At 38.4% G+C, this 20,017-nt stretch overlaps 1 protein-coding gene across 1 annotated transcript; it reads left to right on the forward strand.

Moving 5' to 3' along the window:
- Positions 1 to 192: 192 nt before the first annotated feature.
- LOC131940454 (procathepsin L) lies at positions 193 to 17,041 on the forward strand. The gene is made up of 7 exons (XM_059299099.1): positions 193 to 308; positions 11,606 to 11,833; positions 12,776 to 13,052; positions 14,251 to 14,351; positions 16,383 to 16,487; positions 16,582 to 16,751; positions 16,883 to 17,041. The coding sequence occupies exons 2-7, from the start codon at positions 11,606 to 11,608 to the stop codon at positions 16,980 to 16,982; spliced, it is 981 nt and encodes a 326-aa protein (XP_059155082.1). The 5' UTR covers positions 193 to 308; the 3' UTR covers positions 16,983 to 17,041.
- Positions 17,042 to 20,017: the final 2,976 nt, after the last annotated feature.

A 20,017-nucleotide genomic window follows, 5' to 3' on the forward strand; every position in this document is an offset into this window, starting at 1 on the left:
TGTTATCTTTATTATCAAAAGTCTCACCTCTTCAATTAATTTCGACCGTCTCTATTATAAAAATAATTAAACGAATTCTTTCCCCTAGCTTGTCTTCGAGATGCTCAAAGTTCAAGTATTGCTCATTTAAATTTAAATTTGCAATTTAAAGATTAAGATTCATCTCCATGTGGATCAAAGTATTCTGATGACATGGAGTATAAAAAGGCTAGCTAGGCCACTGGTTGGACAATGTATTTGATGATAGCTATTGACAAGCTGATTGTACTCATTACTGGTGTACTTCTGTATTTTTTAAAGGTTACAAGGTAAATAATAGTTTGGCGAATCTGTATCCTATTATTGATATATGGCAACTTTTTTTCTTTTTTTTTCGTACACAGACTATGGAGAATGTATTTTATTCGTGCCAAAAATGAAATGAAATTTTCAGTGTCCGCCGTTTTAAACTTTATACGGAAAATAAATAAAGGATGTATTGTAATCTTGAAAAAAAAGCTAAATCGTGATTTTGACAAACTTTGACGGTTTACAACCTTCTGGTGCCGGAAACAATTTAATTTTGCTGTCTCATGTCCGTCTGTGTGTGTTTGTGTTTGTTTGTGTATCTGTAAGCACAATAGTTTGATTACCGTCCAAGTACCGGAAACGATACCTAATCTACTTACGGTCTGTTAAAATCGATAATTTAAGTACCATTAAAATTATTTAGACAGCCTTTTACACACAAGTTATATTATACTCTATTATAACCATTTTTAGTTACGTAGGCGAAATTTTAATAATAAGTAAAATTTATTTTATATTAATCACTTTCAATGGTTAGTTGACTTCCGAATTCCGGAAGTGGTTCTTTACTTCTATTTTTTTTTAAATTATGAAAATACCAAATAACTTGAGTACTGTTTAGATAAGCTATACAAAATTTGATACACAGGGATAAAATCATATTCGTTGTGTTTATCATAATTTTAATGATTTCCGGTAATTACTATTGAAAAGTAATGAATGTTTCCTTTAAAAAGTACACATTTTCCGCTAAAACATTAAGAGTTGCATTCTTGTTTTGCGTGGTTCTATTCTTTTAAAAATGTAAGTACTTGAAAAAAGTAACAAAAGCAATTTCATAGCACTAGAAATGACAATCGCCTACTATTATTTAAGAATATACGCGAAAGTGTGAGGGAATTCACTCACGCTTTATTTAAATACACTGGCAATGCGAAATTCGAGTTTAATTTGTTCAGTAACATTGCTCGTAGGTCACATTACAGGTTTATCAAAAACCATTTTCTTCATTGAAATTAATGTGATACAGCCCCTGAAATGCCATCCCATTTTTTAAATCTTTAGTAGAAATGTAATTTATTTCCTAAACCCAGGAAATTCCTGGTATGTGCTGCTTAATAATCTCATAATTCACGGTTGATTACAGAAAGACTTTTCAGAAATGCCAGTGCAGGGCCTGTCCAGGACAGTATGTAAAACAATAATCGTAATCGTAAGCGTAATCGTAAGCGAAAGCGTAACCAGAACTATAACCGTAACCGTAACCTTAAAGGTAACCGTAACCGTCAACGTCAACATAAAGCTATTATTTCCGTAAGCAGGCCAAAATGCTTTAAGGAAAACTATAGAGTTAGTTTAGAAAGTATATTTCAAAAACTTACCGAAAACAGAACTAAATTAATTAAAATTAATTAACTTTATTACAAGGGGGGGGGGGAGGGGAAGTACTGTGGAGAAGTATTTCATCATCATCATCATCATTCCTTTGTGGCCCCTGGGGAGTAAAGGGCTGCAACCACACATCTCCATCGGGCTCGGATTTGGGCTGCCCCCTTTATCTGTGCCCATGTGTGCCCAGCTGTTTTCGCCTCTTCTTCAACCGTTCTTCTCCATGTCTTCCGTGGCCGGCCCACCCTCCTTTTTCCCTGGGGATTCCAGTCCAAAGCATGCCTTGCGATGTTTTCTTTCTCTTTTCTTAATGTGTGTCCAATCCATCCCCATTTACGGGCCTTGATATCTGCCTCTATTGACTGTTGCTTTAAAGTTCGCCACAGGTCTTTGTTTGATATTTTGTCTGTCCATCTTATTTTAAGTATATGTCGTAAGCATTTGTTTACGAATGCCTGTAGCTTATCAGTATTTGTCTTCGTGACCCTCCAAGTCTCCGAGCCATAGAGCAGCACTGCCTTGACATTTGTGTTGAAAATCCCAATTTTTCTCCGGAGTGACAGGGCCGTGGACCTCCACATCGGGCGCAGTGAGTTGAAGGCACATCTAGCCTTGTTGATTCGACATGTTATGTCCTCGTCTTCTCCCCCGTCCTTATTGATCACGCTTCCCAGATATGTGAAAGTGTTTGTTTCACGTAAATCTTCTCCATTTAGCTGTATGGGCAGGTCCTGGCTGTTATTTATTCTGATGACCTCTGTTTTATTTTTATTGATTTTTAGTCCAACTTTGGAGGCTTCTTCATATAGCCGATTTAGTTTGGCTTGCGTATGTTGATGCTTGTGAGATAGTAGGCAGATGTCATCGGCAAAATCAAGATCCTCCAGCCTTTTGGAGAAACTACAATGGATTCCTGTGTCGTTTTTTTGTGGTTTTCAACATGATCCAGTCGATTACCATCAAGACTATCATTGGCGATAGCATACATCCCTTTCTTACTCCAGTCGTCACCGTGAATGGTTTTGTTAGTTTTCCCTTGTGTATTACCTGACTGGTGGAGTCTTCGTATAGTTTCTGTGTGATAGATATAAATTTGTTGGGTATTGCATAGTGGCTCATTAACTTCCAGATAGCATGTCTATTCACACTGTTAAACGCCTTTTCGAAGTCGACAAAAGTCATGTATTTAGGGGGATTGCCACTCAAGAGACTGTTCGATAATGATCAGTACATGACCTTTCTTGACGAAAACCAGCTTGTTCTTGTCAGCTTTTTGTCCAAGGCCTCTCTAAGTCTCTCTAGGATGATTCTTGTCAGCACCTTACTTGGGACTGAAAGAAGCATTATCCCTCTCCAGTCGTTGCATTGTGTAAGGTCTTCTTTCTTTGGCAGTTTTATCAGGTATCCCAGTTTCCAGTCAGACGAGTTTATCTCTTCTTCCCAAATCTGCTTAAGTAGAGGAAGTAGTATGTCTGCTGATATGGCTGGGTCTGCTTTGAGTGCCTCTGGTGGGATGCCGTCGTCCGGGCCAGCTGCTTTGCCATTTTTCATGTTCTTTATTGCTCCTATTGTTTCTAACTTTGTGGGTGGATCTGTACACACATTTAGTAGGTGGTTTGCAGGTGGAATTTTTCTTTTTCTCTTTTTCATCCTTACATTTGTTCATATTTTGCTTTATCTCTTTTCTATCTTCAATTTTGGCCCATGTCTCTGTTGTGATCCATTCTTTTTGTTCATTTTTTCTTCTTCCCAATATGTCAGTGCATGTTGACTTCCATAGACCTGTATTCCTAGCCATTTTTGCTATACTGTTTCTTCTGCCAGGCTGGAGAGTGCTTCATACCTATTTTTTACTGCGCAGTTAAAGTTTTCCTTTATTTTTGGACTCCTTTGCGCTTTTTTTCTGTGTGCGCTTTTTTCTCTTTGCGCTTTTTTCTGTTTGCGCTTTTTTCTCTTTGCGCTTTTTTCTGTGTGCGCTTTTTTCTCTTTGCGCTTTTTTTTGTGTGCGCTTTTTTCCGTTGCGCTTTTTGTTTTGCGCTTTTTTCCGTTGCGCTTTTCTCCGTTGCGGTTCTTTCTGGGAACCCTTTATTTTCTGTTCCAACTTTGGCATTCATGTCTCCCATCACTATCTTTATATCTCTATTTGGTGATTTGTCATTTTGAGCTTGCAGGTCATCTTTCTCCTCACCTGTTGCAGCATTTGTGGGTGCATAGCACTGGATTAAAGTTGTTTTCCTTCCCTTGGCATTGAAACGAGCTGCTATGAGTAGTGGCGAGACTGGTTCCCATGCAATCAAAGCATTTGTTGCTTCTGTAGACATCATTATGGCTACACCTTGCGTGTGTTCATGATCTTCGTCCTCGTGGCCTGAGTAGATGACAGTCTCTCCCGAGACCAACCTAGTTTGGACACTGCCGTTCCATCGTGTCTCACTTAATCCTAGGACTTTTAATTTATACCTCCTCATTTCTTTGGCGACCTGGGCTGATCTGCTGCTTTCATATAGGGTTCTGATGTTCCAGGTCCCTAATCTGGTTTTAGTCTTGGGCGTTAGGAGATTTGTTAGCAAACTAGCTTCCGTTAGGCTTTCACTAATAGGTATCATGGGCTCTTCTAGAGAGGAACCTCCTCGACCTAGTTGGTGTTGTGTTTGTGTACTTGCAGTTTCTGTAGCGGTATATTTTTTTATGAGATAAGGTTGCTAGCCTTATGTTTCAACCCCCAACCTGGAGGACCAGGGTGTTAGCTTTGGTCTGATCTTCCCAGCTTGGTTGAACCTACTAGGAGTTTACACTACCGCTGTTATAGCTCTGGGGGTGGTCAGGATACACAAGCTGCCAAGCCACGACAAGGCTCTAACACCAGATGGCAGGGAGAAGTATTTACGATTCTAATAATAATTTATATAAATCTATACAGCAACATGTAAAACGAAAATAGATATATCCTTGTAACACTCGCTCAATGGGGATGCTTATTACCTACTGAGGTGTTGTGGGGATGACCCCGAGAAATAGCACACACTGGAACAACGCTGTTGTTGTCAAATACTGGCTTTATTGACATTAACATCAAGCCATAAACGGCGATGTAGAACAGTATAAAACACTGTTGGAACCGGTGAACAAAACAGTAGAAAACAGAATGTAGCCCTAAAACAAATATAAACAGCAGGTTACATCACTAAAAATACCATTTGTAGGCTACATAAATACACGGAAGTAATAAAATATGTTACGACCAGTACACAATACTGCCAACAAGTACCAATAAGTAGTACAATACTAAATACTTAAATAAATACTTAACCTAATTGTGTGCAACATGCAGTACTAGCAGGAATCCGTGTCCACAGCAGCTTTGGGTCTGACTGTCACGGCCACAGGCTCAAACTACCCATAACAACCCAATAAATTACAACTTATACTTTATCCTCCTTGACCGGTAACCATATGTGTTACATCCTTATTATTTTATTTTGTCATGATCAGCGCATTCTATGTTAAGCTATGAGAATATCTAATCTAAACGAATTTTTCAACTTTTGAATGGGCCTATGATGGAAGCCGCCATTTTATTGTACTAAAAGAGTAAACAAAAAAATGTGACGTCACTGTTTCGTTGAGTCTAGTGGTTGTTCTAATCTTTTAAAATAAATGTGGTTAATCTAGTCTTTACAAAAAAATCTCTACTCTACCTACATACTATTTTACAGCTCTCCACATAGAGTAGATCTATTCACAATACTCAATCAGACAAACAAATAAATATTCAAACATGTAAACAAAGTTAAGTTTTAGTAGTATACTAGACTACCCGTTATCTAGTTAGATAACTGGGGGTTTCAGGGGTGGGGGGGGGTCATCCATAAACGACATCACGTCTGTCACTCAGAGGCGTAGCGACCCTTTTCGGCGACCGGGGAAAAACTTTTCGATTTCAACCCCCCCCCCCCCCCCGGCAAAGATTTCGATATGCACCCCCCTCAAACTTTCGATTTGCACCCCCCTCAACCTTTCAATTTTTTTTCCAACCCATTTTGGCGCACCCTAAGGTCGGCGCCCGGGGACATATGCCACCCCCCCTGCCCCCCCCCCCCCCCTCGCAACGCTACTGCAGTGTCACTTATCGTCACACAAAAAACAGACCCCACATTAAAAAATATGTTTTTTATCTTTTAAAAACACAGAAAAACACCGATTTCAGACTATCCCTTCATATACTGACGTCACAGGTGACTTACTCAACCCCACTTCACCTGCCCAGTGTCCCGCCAAGTCTCAGACAACATGTTTTTATCGTTTAAAAAAACGATTCCAGCCGAGCTTGTCTCTGACCACACTATCCCTACATATGCTTAGGACAAACAAACAGATTAACTCTACTTCACCTGCCCTGTATCCCGCCAAGTTCAGACAGGCAACTTTATCATTCACATCTAAAAAATAAAATATAAATTGAAAAAAAAAATTATCATTGACGTATTGGTGTAGAACCTGTGCCACCCTCATGCAAGCCGATTACACTAACAACTTAGCTATTTAACTCTGACGTCACACATGAATTTTTATACTGTATTTTAATACTTTGAGTCTATTTACGCGCATAGATCTAGTAGATCTAAGTCTAGTAGTAGTAACTTTCAAATTAAATTTTATCTTTAATTAGCCAAACAAAGATTAATATAAAATAATGAAGGTCTGAAATTATCTAGATCTAGATAGAATTATCTAGATCTAGATTCTACGACTCGTTTGCTTAAGTCTAGTATTTGCGTACCTCTTGCTAGATCTAGATTCTAGACCTAATCATTAGACCTATTCTAGCTAGATAAATCTAGATCTAGATAGATAAATCACAAAGATTTATATCAAGTATTTAAGGACTAAAAATGTATTATGATTATAAAATGAATTGTATTTTCATCTAATTAATCTTTGGTATGTATCTAATTAATCTTTTGTTTGACCTAGATTCTAGATCTAGATCTATAAATAACTTGCTTGGCCACATGATTATATTTTTAGATCTATAAATAACTTTCTTGGTCAGATTGTAGAGCTAGAGAAATTTATTGTAAAACTAAATGAAAAGACAGTTGCAAATTTATATAAGTGTTGGAACGTAATAAAAACAGCAAACGGACGTATTGTTAAAGTTATGGCCGACAGAAAATTAGATTTAGAACGCGATAAACTTTTGAATGGGCCTATGATGGAAGCCGCCATTTTATTGTACTAAAAAAGTAAACAAAAATGTGACGTCACTATTTCGTCGAGTCTAGTGGTTGTTCTAATCTTTTAAAATAAATGTGGTTAATCTACCTATGAATAAATCAATAAATTAATTAACGTCTTTAAATAAATTTGTGGTTAACAGTCTGTCTTTAAACAAAAATTTTTCTCTACCTACATACTATTTTACAGCTGTCCACATAGAGTAGAACTATTCACAATACTCAATCAGACAAACAAACAAAAAAAAAAAACAAAAAAAAAAACAAAAAAATAAATATTCAAACATGTAAACAAACTTGAGTTTTAGTAGTATATAGATAGATAGATAGATAGATAGATAGATAGATAGATAGATGTTGTTTGTTGTTTAAAGTTCGTTTTAAAGAAATTGATGTGATGTTCGCAATTTATGACTCAAAATAAAATAACTACAGAGGTTCCCTGAAATGTATAACTCATAATTTATTTTATATTGACAATTACCATTAATTTTTACAATTTAATTTTTACTGAAATGAATACTATACTTCGTCATTTTCTTTTATGCTTAAAATAGTATGAAATTGTTCAAAAAATATTTATTTAAAAAAATTACCTCCATTGTAAATTGAACGAATGACGTAGTCTTTGTTTACTTTTTTCACTAACAGTTGCTATGCTTATATAAGAAAATACGGAATCTGCACAATTTTAACGACCATAATGGGTTTTTTTCCGACGGGAATTTTTTTTGTTACCATTCATGGTCGGTCTACGACCTAACGAAATTTCAGTGGGATCTTTCGGCAAGTTTTTTTTTTTTTTATAGCTCATGTAAGTAGAATTTCACTGGTGGTCACTATTTAGCCATCGCCGTGGGAGCAGATGTTGACCGATACTATATGCATAAAACCGATTAATTTACCCAGGTTTGTGGAAAAAATGAGCCCGATGTACAGAGCCAAAGTACCCTAAAAGTGGTTTTGCAAATAGTCATCGTTTTTCACCGAATTAAAAATGTTTATATAGGGAATTCGGACCCGTCAGTTCTAAAAGCTTTCCGGAATTTTCCCGAAGATAACACTTATTCTATATTGACCCCCGCGCGTATATCTACGACCTCGGGAATTATGAATGGGTTTATACCTCAAGATATTTGTATTTTTTTTCTTTTACAAAAAACGGTATTATGTTTAAATAAGGAAATACGGCTTCTGGTCAGTTTAAACATTGTTCCGGAATTTTCCAGAGGGTAGCACAATTTTTTTCCTGATCCCCTGGGATAGATGTACATCCCCAAAAGTTTTTAAAGGGTTCCTACTTGGGAATTTTTTTTCGATATATAGCTCATATAAGGAGAATTTCACTCGTGGTCACTTTTTAGTACTCGCCGTGCGAGCAGAGGCTGACCGATAGTTTAACCATAAGGCCGATTCATTTATTCAGGAGTTTGGAAAATTAGCCAGATGTACAGAGCTAAAAAACCCTAAAATTTGATTTGAAAATAGTCATCGTTTTTCACCAAATTAACAATGTTTATATAGGGAATTCAGACCGGTCAGTTCTAACTGCCTTCCAAAATTTTCCCGAAGATAATGCCTATTTTATAGTGACCCCCGCAGGTATTTCTATGAACTCAGGAGTTTTGAATGGGTTTGTACGTCCATATATTTGTATTTTTTTTTACAAAAACAGTACTATGTTATATAAGGAAATATAGCCTCTGGTCAGTTAAAACACTGTTCCGGGGTTTTCCCGAGGGTAGCACTATTTGTTATCTGACACCCTGGGGCCGATGTACATCTAAGAGTTTTCAAAGGGTTCCTACGTTGGAATTTTTTTTCGATATATAGCTCATATTGTCAGAATTTCACTCGCGGTCACTTTTTAGCCCTCGCCGCCCGAGCAGAGGCTGACTGATAGTTTGTCCATAAGGCCGATTCATTTACCCAGGCGGAAAAAAAATGTGCCAGATGTACAGAGCCAAAGTCCCAGAATATTTTTTTGAAAACAGTCATCGTTTTTCAGAAAATTAACAATCTTTATTTATGGAAAATTTGGACCGGTCAGTTCTAAATGTCTTCCGGAGTTTTCCCGAATATATCATGGTGTTTTTTGCCACCCCCGAGGGTCGGTCTACCTGAGAATTTTTTTTTTCGATATGTAGCTCATATAAGGTGCCGTCAGTCGAGGTCAGTTTTGACCCTGTTTTCGATGACTTTTCGGCCAACCGGCACAGGCCCACGTGTTCTGACCCATTGCATTATCCTGCCAAATTTGACGCGTCTGCGGCGCCGGGAAGTGTCCTATCGGGCACCCGACCACTGTGCTTTATATATATAGACTATGCATACTGCCTAGCTTCGCATAGGTTTTTAAAAACAATTGAGAATTTAAATGCTTAATTAATTAGAGTTTGGCTGATATGTGTAATGCTTAAGTTTAAACAGTAATGTTAATTTTAAAGAAATTGTTGTAGTTGTTCGTTGTATATAGTCCGTTTTTAGCAAAATTGTTGGGGTGTTCGTAATTTATAAATCAATAGGTCTACTACCTCGCAAAATATCAGGGGGATCGGACAGCAATTTATAAATATATATCTCTTGTAAGGAGAATGTCACTCGTGGTCACTTTTTAGCCCTCGCCAGAGGCGTAGCGACCCTTCCCGGCGCACGGGGACAAACTTTTCGATTTGCACCCCCCCTCGAGATTTCGATTTGCACCCCCCCTCAAACTTTCGATTTGTACCCCCCACCCCCTCGAGATTTCGATTTGCACCCCCCTCAAACTTTCGATTTGCACCCCCCACTCGAGATTTCGATTTGCACCCCCCCCCCCCCCCCCTCAAACTTTCGATTTGCACCCCCCCCCCCTCTCAAACTTTCAATTTGCACCCCTCTCAACCTTTCAATTTATTTTTCCAACCCATTTTGGCGCCCCCTAAGCTCGGCGCCCGGGGACATATGTCCCCCCCCCCCCTCGCTACGCTACTGGCCCTCGCCGTGCGAGCAGAGGCTGACCGAAAGTTTTGACATAAGGCCGATTCATTCACCCAGGTTTATGGAAAAATGAGCCAGATGTATAGAGCCAAAGTACACTAAAAGTGGTTTTGCAAATAGTCATCGTTTTTCGGCGAGGGCTAAAAAGTGACCGCTAGGTAAATTCTCCGTATATGAGCTATATATCGAAAAAAAATTCCCACAAACAGAAAATGACGAAGTATATCATTCATTTGAGTAAGATTTGTGTTGATTATTAAGGTATGTATCCTTAAAAAATTGTAGTAAAATATTTAAAAGTCAATGTAATATAACTTATGAGTTATAACTTTTGTAGTTCTAATTACCTTTCAAGTTATAAATTGCGAACATTTCAGCTATATCTCTAAAATTACCATTATTGTTTAAATTTAAGCTCTCTACATATCAATTAATTAAGCATTCAAATTTTCATGTTTTTTGAAAACCTATGCAGTATGCCTAATATTCATTTAAGACAACGGGGATTGTATTAAGGGGTATAGACATGTTTGTAATCAATTTTTAAATTACTTACATTAAACTTTTTGAAATCTAACATACTAGCTATGCTATTCTATTTGTCTGCATGTCTGTCTGTCGGGAAGGCTCTAGAGAAAACACAAGGAAAGTAAAAACTTTCACTGTCAAGATAAGGGAGTAATGAGATGTAATAAGGGTGAGGAGGGTGTAGTTTCTGTGAATATCCTTTCTTGAAATTATGCACCCAACGCGCGAGAGATACGCTAGTAAAATATAAAGCTTTGGGCTGTAAAAGAAATGTCATGTAACTGTGTAGATGCGGAGTAGGAGGGGTTTATATGTGTATCTATATTTATATATAATTCTCTTCTGGGAGCCGTTAGAAAACAAGCTGCAAGCGCCTCCTTGCAGTCCCCTCTCCAGTGGCGTAGGCAGGGGGGGGTTAGGGGGGGTCATAACCCCCCCCCATAGACCCCTCGGTATATATAAAAAGTATGAGGGGGGGGTGCAAATCGAAAGTTTGAGGGGGGGGGGGTGCAAATCGAAAGTTTGAGGGGGGGTGCAAATCGAAAGTTTGAGGGGGGGGGGGGTGCAAATCGAAAGTTTGAGGGGGGGGGGGTGCAAATCGAAAGTTTGAGGGGGGGGGGTGCAAATCGAAAGTTTGAGGGGGGGGGGTGCAAATCGAAAGTTTGAGGGGGGGGGTGCAAATCGAAAGTTTGTCCCCGGGTAAAAATTGGAACCCCCCCCCCCTTGAGACGATCCTGGCTACGCCACTGCCCCTCTCTTTCTCTCTATCACTATCACTACCACCCCCACCCCACCCCCACATTGTCTGATGAGCTGTGGTCACGCTGTTTACATTTTACAATCATAGAGACGGGTTTGGTGACGGCTATTAGGGGCAGATAATTTAGTTTGAAACGATTTTAAACTTAGAGGAGGTAACTAAGAGGAGGCTGCTTTCACGCGTGGGGGCGGGGGGGGGGGGGGGGGGGGTTAGTGTTTTTAAGCAAATATTTTCAGTGGCAGCATTGGTACTGTCGAATTCACAAATTATAAATTACTGAAAAGTAGAAAAAAAGCAACTAAATAGCGGCGTATGATACGCAGCGGGTCGGCTCGTTATATTATATTCTGCAACACCACCTTCACGCGTTTTTTCTTACATTACTTTCAAAATGTCCGACTTCAAATTCTTAACTCTTGACCAGATGCTGAGACTAGTGGTTCTGGCATTGGCCGTCTGCATGACGTCTGCCAGTATGGAAGCCAACTGGGTCATCTTTAAAGCCAAGTACAACAAAACCTACACAGGAGAAGATGACCTTACCAGACGGTACATCTGGGAATCAAACGTGAAAACCATTGAAGCACACAACGAGTTGTACGCTAAAGGTCTCAAGAGTTATTACCTCAAGGAGAACAAATACTCTGATATGGTTAGTTCATTACATCTATGTGTAAACGGTTTTGCTATCATTTATGTAAGTAGTGTTGAAATAAAACAACAACATAATTTGCATTTTCTTTTAAATTTACTTCGAGACACTGATAGTGCATTTCTTTAATATCCACTCACTTTATTAGCAAAAATGTATTGACTTAAGAATAAGAAAACATTAATAGTAATATGCATTTAAATGAACTGAACATATTTAAAAATGCATTAAACAATTTAATAAGAAAAGCTTCTATGTAATAATGCACTAAAAAGGGAGAAAATAAATGATTTTGAGTAAATCTATAATAGTTGCACAATTCTGTCCGTCCGTCCGTCCGTCCGTCCGTCCGTCCGTCCGTCCGTCCGTCCGTCCGTCCGTCCGTCCGTCCGTCCGTCCGTCCGTCCGTCCGTCCGTCCGTCCGTCCGTCCGTCCGTCCGTCCGTCCGTCCGTCCGTCTGTCTGTCTGTCTGTCTGTCTGTCTGTCTGTCTGTCTGTCTGTCTGTCTGTCTGTCTGTCTGTCTGTCTGTCTGTCTGTCTGTCTGTCTGTCTGTCTGTCTGTCCGTCTGTCTGTCCGTCCGTCTGTCAGGAACGCTAGAAAAAGAAACACACAAGGAATTTTTAAAAATACCGTGGCATCACATGCAACACGTAGGAAATTTTCACACGACAAATGTACAGTTTGAAAGCCGGAACTGTACACTCAATAAAATAACGTCATTGATTCTAGAGTTATAATCGAAAATTGAGGGTGAGGATAATCGTCCTTCACGAGCTACTGTTAAAGCAAAAATATTTTCAAAGAAAATATCAAAGAAAACAAGCTCGCCTTTGCCCCCACCCCTTATTTTAGTACATTTAATATCTTATTATTATATAGGTTAATATATTTAATTTATTATATTAATTTCGAAACCAAATTGTACTTAACTGCATTTGACAGAGTCACGAAGAATTCAGAGCAACAATGAAGGGGTTCCTTTCAAATCAACCTTTGACCCCAGTGAACTACTCCGTGAGTGGTCTGTTGAGGGTCGTCCTCCCTTCCGCTGTCGATTGGCGTAAAGAAGGTTACGTAACAAGGGTCAAGGACCAGGGTTGTTGTGAGTCCGGCTGGGCTTTCTCCTCTACGGGAGGTCTAGAGGGTCAGAACTTTAAACTGACGGGCAGATTAGTCGAACTATCCGAATCTAACCTGATAGACTGTTCGACTGGTTGGGGTAGGTGTTGCATGGATTTTTCACTTTTCTCTCTGTCTATTTTTTTAATCTGTCTTTTTGTTTGTCTTTCTGAATGTCTGTCTGTTTGTGAACACGATCACTTGAGTGCTTTTCAGTTATGCTGACGAAATGTCGTATATGGGTATTATATCAAAATTGTAGTTTTGTGCCAACTTTTGTGTGGTAACCGGAAGTGGTACTAACGCTTCATCCGGTTTTTAAAAAACCAACAACTTCAGTACCGTTTACGTTAGGTAGACAAAACTTCACAAATAAATTTTACATTTTATGTGCGTGTTTTCGGTAGTTTTGAACTATTTCCGATAACATGAGGTGGTTCTTTTACTTTCTTTCTGAGTGAAGATTTGAACTTGAGAATTGTTCAAGTTAAATAGACAATATTTGAAATTCTTTTACAAAGAAAACATTGATTAATTTTTTTAAAGTTAATGAACCCGAGCGAAACAAATCTCAAAGGTATTTGAGAGGCCCATTAAATATTTTAAAAATCATGCACGGCGTAGTTAAAATTAATATGGTTATAAAATTCTCAGTCTGTTTGGTTTTTTAAAAATGTTTTAATACTTTCAGTAACAAATAAAAATAATTTTAAAAAAGCAAAAACAATTTGGTTTTCACGGGTAATGACGACATAAGCTATATCATTCTGCTATTCGATAGGCCAATATAAATTTTATTGTACAAATTGTAAGCAAAAATAGCAGAACTAGGTCATGTGGTTTAAATTTGCATTGCTATTTAAAACCTTTATTTGCAAAGTTTTGTAAACAAAAAAACTTTGATTATCGGGCTGTAAAAAATCTATCTTGGAGTTCCTGTGGCGACACTGCTAATTAAGTTAATCGATTGCAATACCCTCATTGATTATCCAACAAAGTTTTGCAGTCTTTAACACAGACACCCTGTAAAATAATTGTGTCGCCCTGCGCAAAGACGATTTGTAATATTTATATTGATTTACGTGAATATTAAAAATCGTTACTAAATCTTATCTGATAGAAATGTGTTTAATATAATTTCAAACATATTTTTATCTGAACCTTAAACCAAACAAAAGATACTTCATTAGTAATTGAATTTCTTAAAGCATTCCATTTCTTAAAACGTGTTACATTATCTTTTGTTTAATAAGGCAAGTAGCTGTAAAGGACATTGTATGCTTATTTATGACTGACAGGCAACCACGGGTGCCAGGGTGGATCGATGCAGAAGGCCTTCCAATACATCATAGATAACACGGGCATTGACACGGAGGAGAGCTACCCATACCAGCTAAAGGTGATTCCATGAGCCGACACAAACTTAATGTAACATAAGTTTCCGAGTTGAAAATAGTGGCACATGTAACAGTACTGTAGCGTAGCTAAAGAAATATGTTTTAAGGACGAATTCGTTTTGTCAGAACATACGCGTATGTTGATATCACAAAATGCAAAGACGAAATAGAGAAAGGATGATTTGCCACTTCGTTCTACCCGCGATCCCCCTACACACGCAGTTGACCATGACATTTTCTACAATATCAAACAGTAGTTGTGTAAGTGTTTTATTCGGGAACAGTGCATCCCTCCCCCGTCAATTACCCCCCGGGACATTTCCCCCCGATATTACCCCCGGAGTATATACCCCCTGTCAATTACCCCCTGTAAATTACCCCCCGCTCGGTAGGACATTACCCCTCCCCCTCACGGACAGGGTTAGGGTTAGGGTTAGGGTTAGGGCTAGGGCTAGGGCTAGGGCAAGGGCTAGGGCTAGGGCTAGGGCTAGGGCTAGGTTTAGGCTTAGGTTTAGGTTTAGGTTTAGGTTTAGGTTTAGGTTTAGGTTTAGGTTTAGGTTTAGGTTTAGGTTTAGGTTTAGGTTTAGGTTTAGGTTTAGGTTTAGGTTTAGGTTTAGGTTTAGGTTTAGGTTTAGGTTTAGGTTTAGGTTTAGGTTTAGGTTTAGGTTTAGGTTTAGGTTTAGGTTTAGGTTTAGGTTTAGGTTTAGGTTTAGGTTTAGGTTTAGGTTTAGGTTTAGGTTTAGGTTTAGGTTTAGGTTGAGGTTGAGGTTGAGGTTGGGGTTTGGGTTTGGGTTTGGGTTTGGGTTTAGGTTTAGGTTTAGGTTTAGGTTCAGGTTTAGGTTTAGGTTTAGGTTTAGGGTTAGGGTTAGGGTTAGGGTTAGGGTTAGGGTTAGGATTTGGGTTAGGTTTAGGGTTAGGGTTAGGGGAGTAAATGACATGGGGGTAATTGACAGGAGGGTAATTGCTCCGGGGTATAAATAGGGGGAGGGAATGTCCGGGGGTAATTTCCGGGGGGGGGGGGGTAATGTCCTGTAGCCGTTTTATTCTAAACATTTTTACTTTCTCGTATATACGAAGTATAGAGAAAGTCTTGTAATCGTGCAAAAAAAATCGAGATTTTTACAAATCTAACCGTTTTACATCTCACTGATACGGAAAAACATAATTTTGCAATCTTGTCCGTATGTCTGTGTGTCTGTCTGTCTGTCTGTGTGTCCGTGTGTAAACACGAAACTTGAGTACCGTTACAGCTAGGTTGATGAAATTTCATATATAAGTATTTTATCAAAATCGTAGATCCGTATCAACTTTTGAGCGATTTCCGATAACCGGAAGTGGTACTTTTCTTACTTTGAATTTTTCAGAACTATAACTTGAGTACTATTTCAGATAGATAAATAAAATTTCACATGTAAGTAAAAAATCTAATTTTCTTCGTTCTGTTAAATTTTGAGTAATTTCCGTTGACGGGAAGTACTAATTTACGCTATTTCCGATTTCTCAAAAACGGATCTAAATTTATAAAGTACTAATAATATTTCGCACCATTATGAACATCTTTATTCGGCGTTCGCTTGGTGTGCAATACTTTTTTCTATGAGATTCTATTTTATTTTAAAAAGTTTAAGTATTTAAAATGGATTAAAAATCATAAATATATCCCGAGTTCCCATCCCCTGTTGTTTTATATAAGAATATTCGAGAAAGTTTAGGGGAGATCACTCCCGATTTATTACTTCTACTTTTTCTGCGTTCTTAATTTTTAGTGTTGGAAGGGATCGAGCCTTACCTGCAAAAGGGTTTGAACTCGAGACTTTTTCGGATTTATCAACCATGAGATTTTTGCCGACTCGACCACGCCTCCATCACAATTAAGGATACGTGTCAACTGGTTATACGCCATCGAGGCCATTGACTCTGATTTACTTAGAGGTTGTGATTCCCACAGAAAATAAATAAATAAAAACAAGAATGCAATCTTAGACAAACTATAAATATTGTAAGCTTGTTGTTACGTTTTACAAAACTCACAGGAAAATACCTGCAACTTTAAGACAGCCACAGTTGGAGCTACTGTTCAGTCCTACGTAGATGTTCCAAGCGGACGTGAAGATGCTCTCCGTGAAGTCGTAGCCACGGTACATATTACCTTCATTTACTGTAAACTAGGCGTAGACTGTTCTAAAGTAATACATTATTTTAATGCATTAATATTAAAACTTGATTAAATAGGTCGGACCCGTCAGTGCTGCTATAGACACCAGCCATGATTCGTTCCATCAATACGGAGGTGGTGTGTATGACGAACCAGACTGCCACTCTACTCATCTTAATCATGGTGTCTTAGTTGTTGGGTTCGACACTGACAGCAGTGGCGGCGACTACTGGATCGTTAAAAACAGGTAAATGCTATTGGACCAGAACCTTGAATCACCTGAGTAAATATACAAACAAAATCAGCCAATTCATGTTAAAACGTTAGTACTGTGTTAGTTAGACTTGGTGAGCTCATTGTTTTGTTTGTATCTGACAGCTATGGCACATCATGGGGACAGGAAGGCTACATCTGGATGTCGAGAAACAAAGACAACCAGTGTGGCATTGCAACTGAAGCTAGCTACCCCGTCGTGTAATTTTTGGTACACTGATACTAAATTTGTTAGACACCTAATCTTTTCTAAATAAAGCAACAATAAAATGATTGCTTTCTTCAGTTTTATACTAGCGTACCCGTCGCACGCTGCTGTGATATCAGAAAAAATGAAACTCAACGTATTTTACAATCATGTATTTTTAGTCGTGTGACCTAGTTCTAATGTATTTCTTGGATGATCATACTTATTGGAGAGCTTGTTTGTTCAAACTACTACCTAAACGCCCAAGTTGGAGCTGTGTAGATTTAATATCCTTCAGCCTAGAAATCATGGGCGTAGAAGAACGCTCTAAGGAATCACAGGTTACGTTATCGCAGGGGAACAAGCTGTGAAATATTGTTTAGATTATTCATAAAGTATAGTAGCCCAGCGTATCCAATGTGTGTGGCGCTCATTAAAGGTGCTCACTAAAGGTGCCACAGTGCTCATATGGAAGCCTAGGCGCCCAATGTCACATGACTGTTGATTAAGGTAGTAAACTTGACCAAATTTTCAAAACACCTAATCAGGGGACAATATGTGATAAGAACGTGATGGGGGACTTGATGTAATCAACCGTACAATACTGCCGGGGCGCGGTTTGAATTCAGCATCTTTCCGTTTTGTACCTGAAACACATGGGACCTCCACAGAAAGCACCCTCCACTTTTGCCGGTCATCGTCAATTTTCCTGACAGTACCACAATACAGTCCTGCCTTTGACCGCTGCTTCTCCACGTCTCCCATCCAGCGCTACCTCATTTTGTTTTTTTTTATTATTACGGAAAATGCTTCATTTCCATCTCTCACACTAGCCGATTAATGAAGATAGTGTGAGGCTAATGGATGCCTTTTATTCTTCGCAGGCACTTAGTTTTCTGTTTCGATTTAGTGAATATATTAACCAAACGTATCCATAGTGTATTGCGCTCTTTAAAACGAATGTAGGCGCCATAGTGCTCATGACGGTGCCATGACATACTGATTGATACGACCGCAAAGGATGACGGTGCAGTTCGACCGCTGAATCACGTTTAACCTGTGACCTTTTTCACGGACGCCCAATCTGCGAACGCCAGGTGCTATGGGGACCGAGATGTGACTTACTATAATGGGTGCATAGCCGGGTAGCCTATTTGTAAAGTATAAGTCATATTTTTGTGGACGTTGAACGCTATCTTATGAGACAAGAAAACCCTGGCTAATTCCCTGAGATAGCCCTCATACTTCTTTTGCTAATCCGAGAAACTCAAGGGGACCCTAAAACTAGTTTACCCTACGCCGTATCCGCCACTGGTAATCACATAAGAAGCGTGTGGCTGAATAGTAAAACAACGCAAAAGCAATTGCTGAAAGGCCTCTTGACACATAAACGTATACGGCAGTGGGGTAGACAGCAGAAAGTTTTTCACACGTCTGTTCGACGGAGAGTCTGACACTAGTGACACCGCCTCCCTCTCTCAACAAGCGTCACCTCCCCAGCCGGAAATGTAAGAGCGCCCCACACCCTCCCAATTATTTCATGTGCCCAATCGTGGACTAAATAGCAAAACAGTCTATAACGAATAAAATTAGCCATTTTGGTAAATGCTGATATATAGCCTACAACTACAATGAAATAAAATTAGCTACAAGATAAGCGTATGCAACCAGCTCATTTAACAAGCTATTTTTCCATTATTTCGAAATGATCTTCAGTGAGCGTTGGATACAAGTAGGCCAAGATGTACTTTGATTCCAGTAAGATTGTACATTAACCATCCCCCTACTTACACCATGCACAGGGAGTCTAGTGCCGCTTATGGTAGCATTGCTTAGTAATTGGCTTTTAACTTTAGAAAAAGCTTACCACCTCAGATTCAAAATAGAGAACTGTCATTCCAGTATTTATCTGGAAATTTGACCCATCTATACGTCCAGACGACTCATGTTTTGAAGAGAACCCCCCCCCCCCCCTCTCAGCATATTGAATAGTCGTTTGCAAACAATAGATTGTCCTTAACTCTTTCTTCCAATGCACTTATTCAACAACAGGTAGTTGTTTGCAGAAGCGTAGCGATAAAATGGGATGGGGGGGGGGGGGGGGGGGGGGTGAGGACCGAACCGCGTGACACCATTTGAGGTAGGGGAGGTGACACTAAGGCAAAAATATCAAAATATATATATAAAAAAATAAGCATTCTTGTTAAATAAATAATTAATTACAGTTTAAGTCTTTTAATTAAGAGAAAAATTTACAAATCAGATAAGGGGGGTGGGGGTCAATAAATTATAAAAATAATGCACAATTAGAGGGCTTAAAATTTACTTTAATGGTACCAAGCTTATTACTATACGAGCCCTTTTTATTATACTTATATGAAATGAAAAGCTACTACATTTGGGCGATGCGGGCGAAAACTGAGTTTTTTTTACGGCCGTATGAAAAACCAACATTTTTAAAAATGTATTTTTATAAAAATTTAAAAGAGACAAAAATCTATTTAGTTTACATCTTTATTTTTTTACACTTGTAATGTGGTGATTATCTAGACAAAGCTACATTGCACTGTTAGGTAATATTGACATGACTATATACACCAATGTCTAAGTTATATTTCGAACCCTTTGGATTATTTTTTTTTTTACATCTAATTAAAAAAAAATACTGTGTTGAGTCAACAGAACTCAGAACATAGTTTTACTTTCCACTGTCCTCATGTTAGCTGTAATGAGAAGTCAGGCCATTTGAAACAATGGAAATTATTTTGAACATTGTGACTTGTGTATGAATTATTGAAAAAAAGTAAATTAAAAAATATAAACATAAACAAAAACTCAACAGTTATTAAGTCATTTATATAAATAATTGATGTATTAGACAGTGAAGTGTTATAAATATATGCAATATTACCCTTTATTTCCCATAACCTTGAAACAATAGCAACACAGTATTAAAAATAACACCTAATGAATCTACTAATTACTAAACACTTTTAAAAATGGCATACAGTAGCATTTGTGATTGCAGTAAAGTGATCTGTATAGCTTCCAGC

This window comes from Physella acuta, unplaced genomic scaffold (assembly GCF_028476545.2).
Source record: "Physella acuta isolate Inbredline_101_S28 unplaced genomic scaffold, ASM2847654v3 ptg000317l, whole genome shotgun sequence".
In the NCBI taxonomy this organism is placed as follows: domain Eukaryota; kingdom Metazoa; phylum Mollusca; class Gastropoda; family Physidae; genus Physella; species Physella acuta.

Excerpts from the sequence above, each read along its gene's own strand:
- LOC131940454 (XM_059299099.1), top strand. The coding sequence starts at position 11,606 with ATGCTGAGACTAGTGGTTCTGGCATTGGCCGTCTGCATGACGTCTGCC. Across the intron at positions 13,053-14,250 it reads AGACTGTTCGACTGGTTGGG|GCAACCACGGGTGCCAGGGT; the intron begins GTAGGTGTTGCA and ends TATGACTGACAG. Across the intron at positions 16,488-16,581 it reads TCCGTGAAGTCGTAGCCACG|GTCGGACCCGTCAGTGCTGC; the intron begins GTACATATTACC and ends TTGATTAAATAG.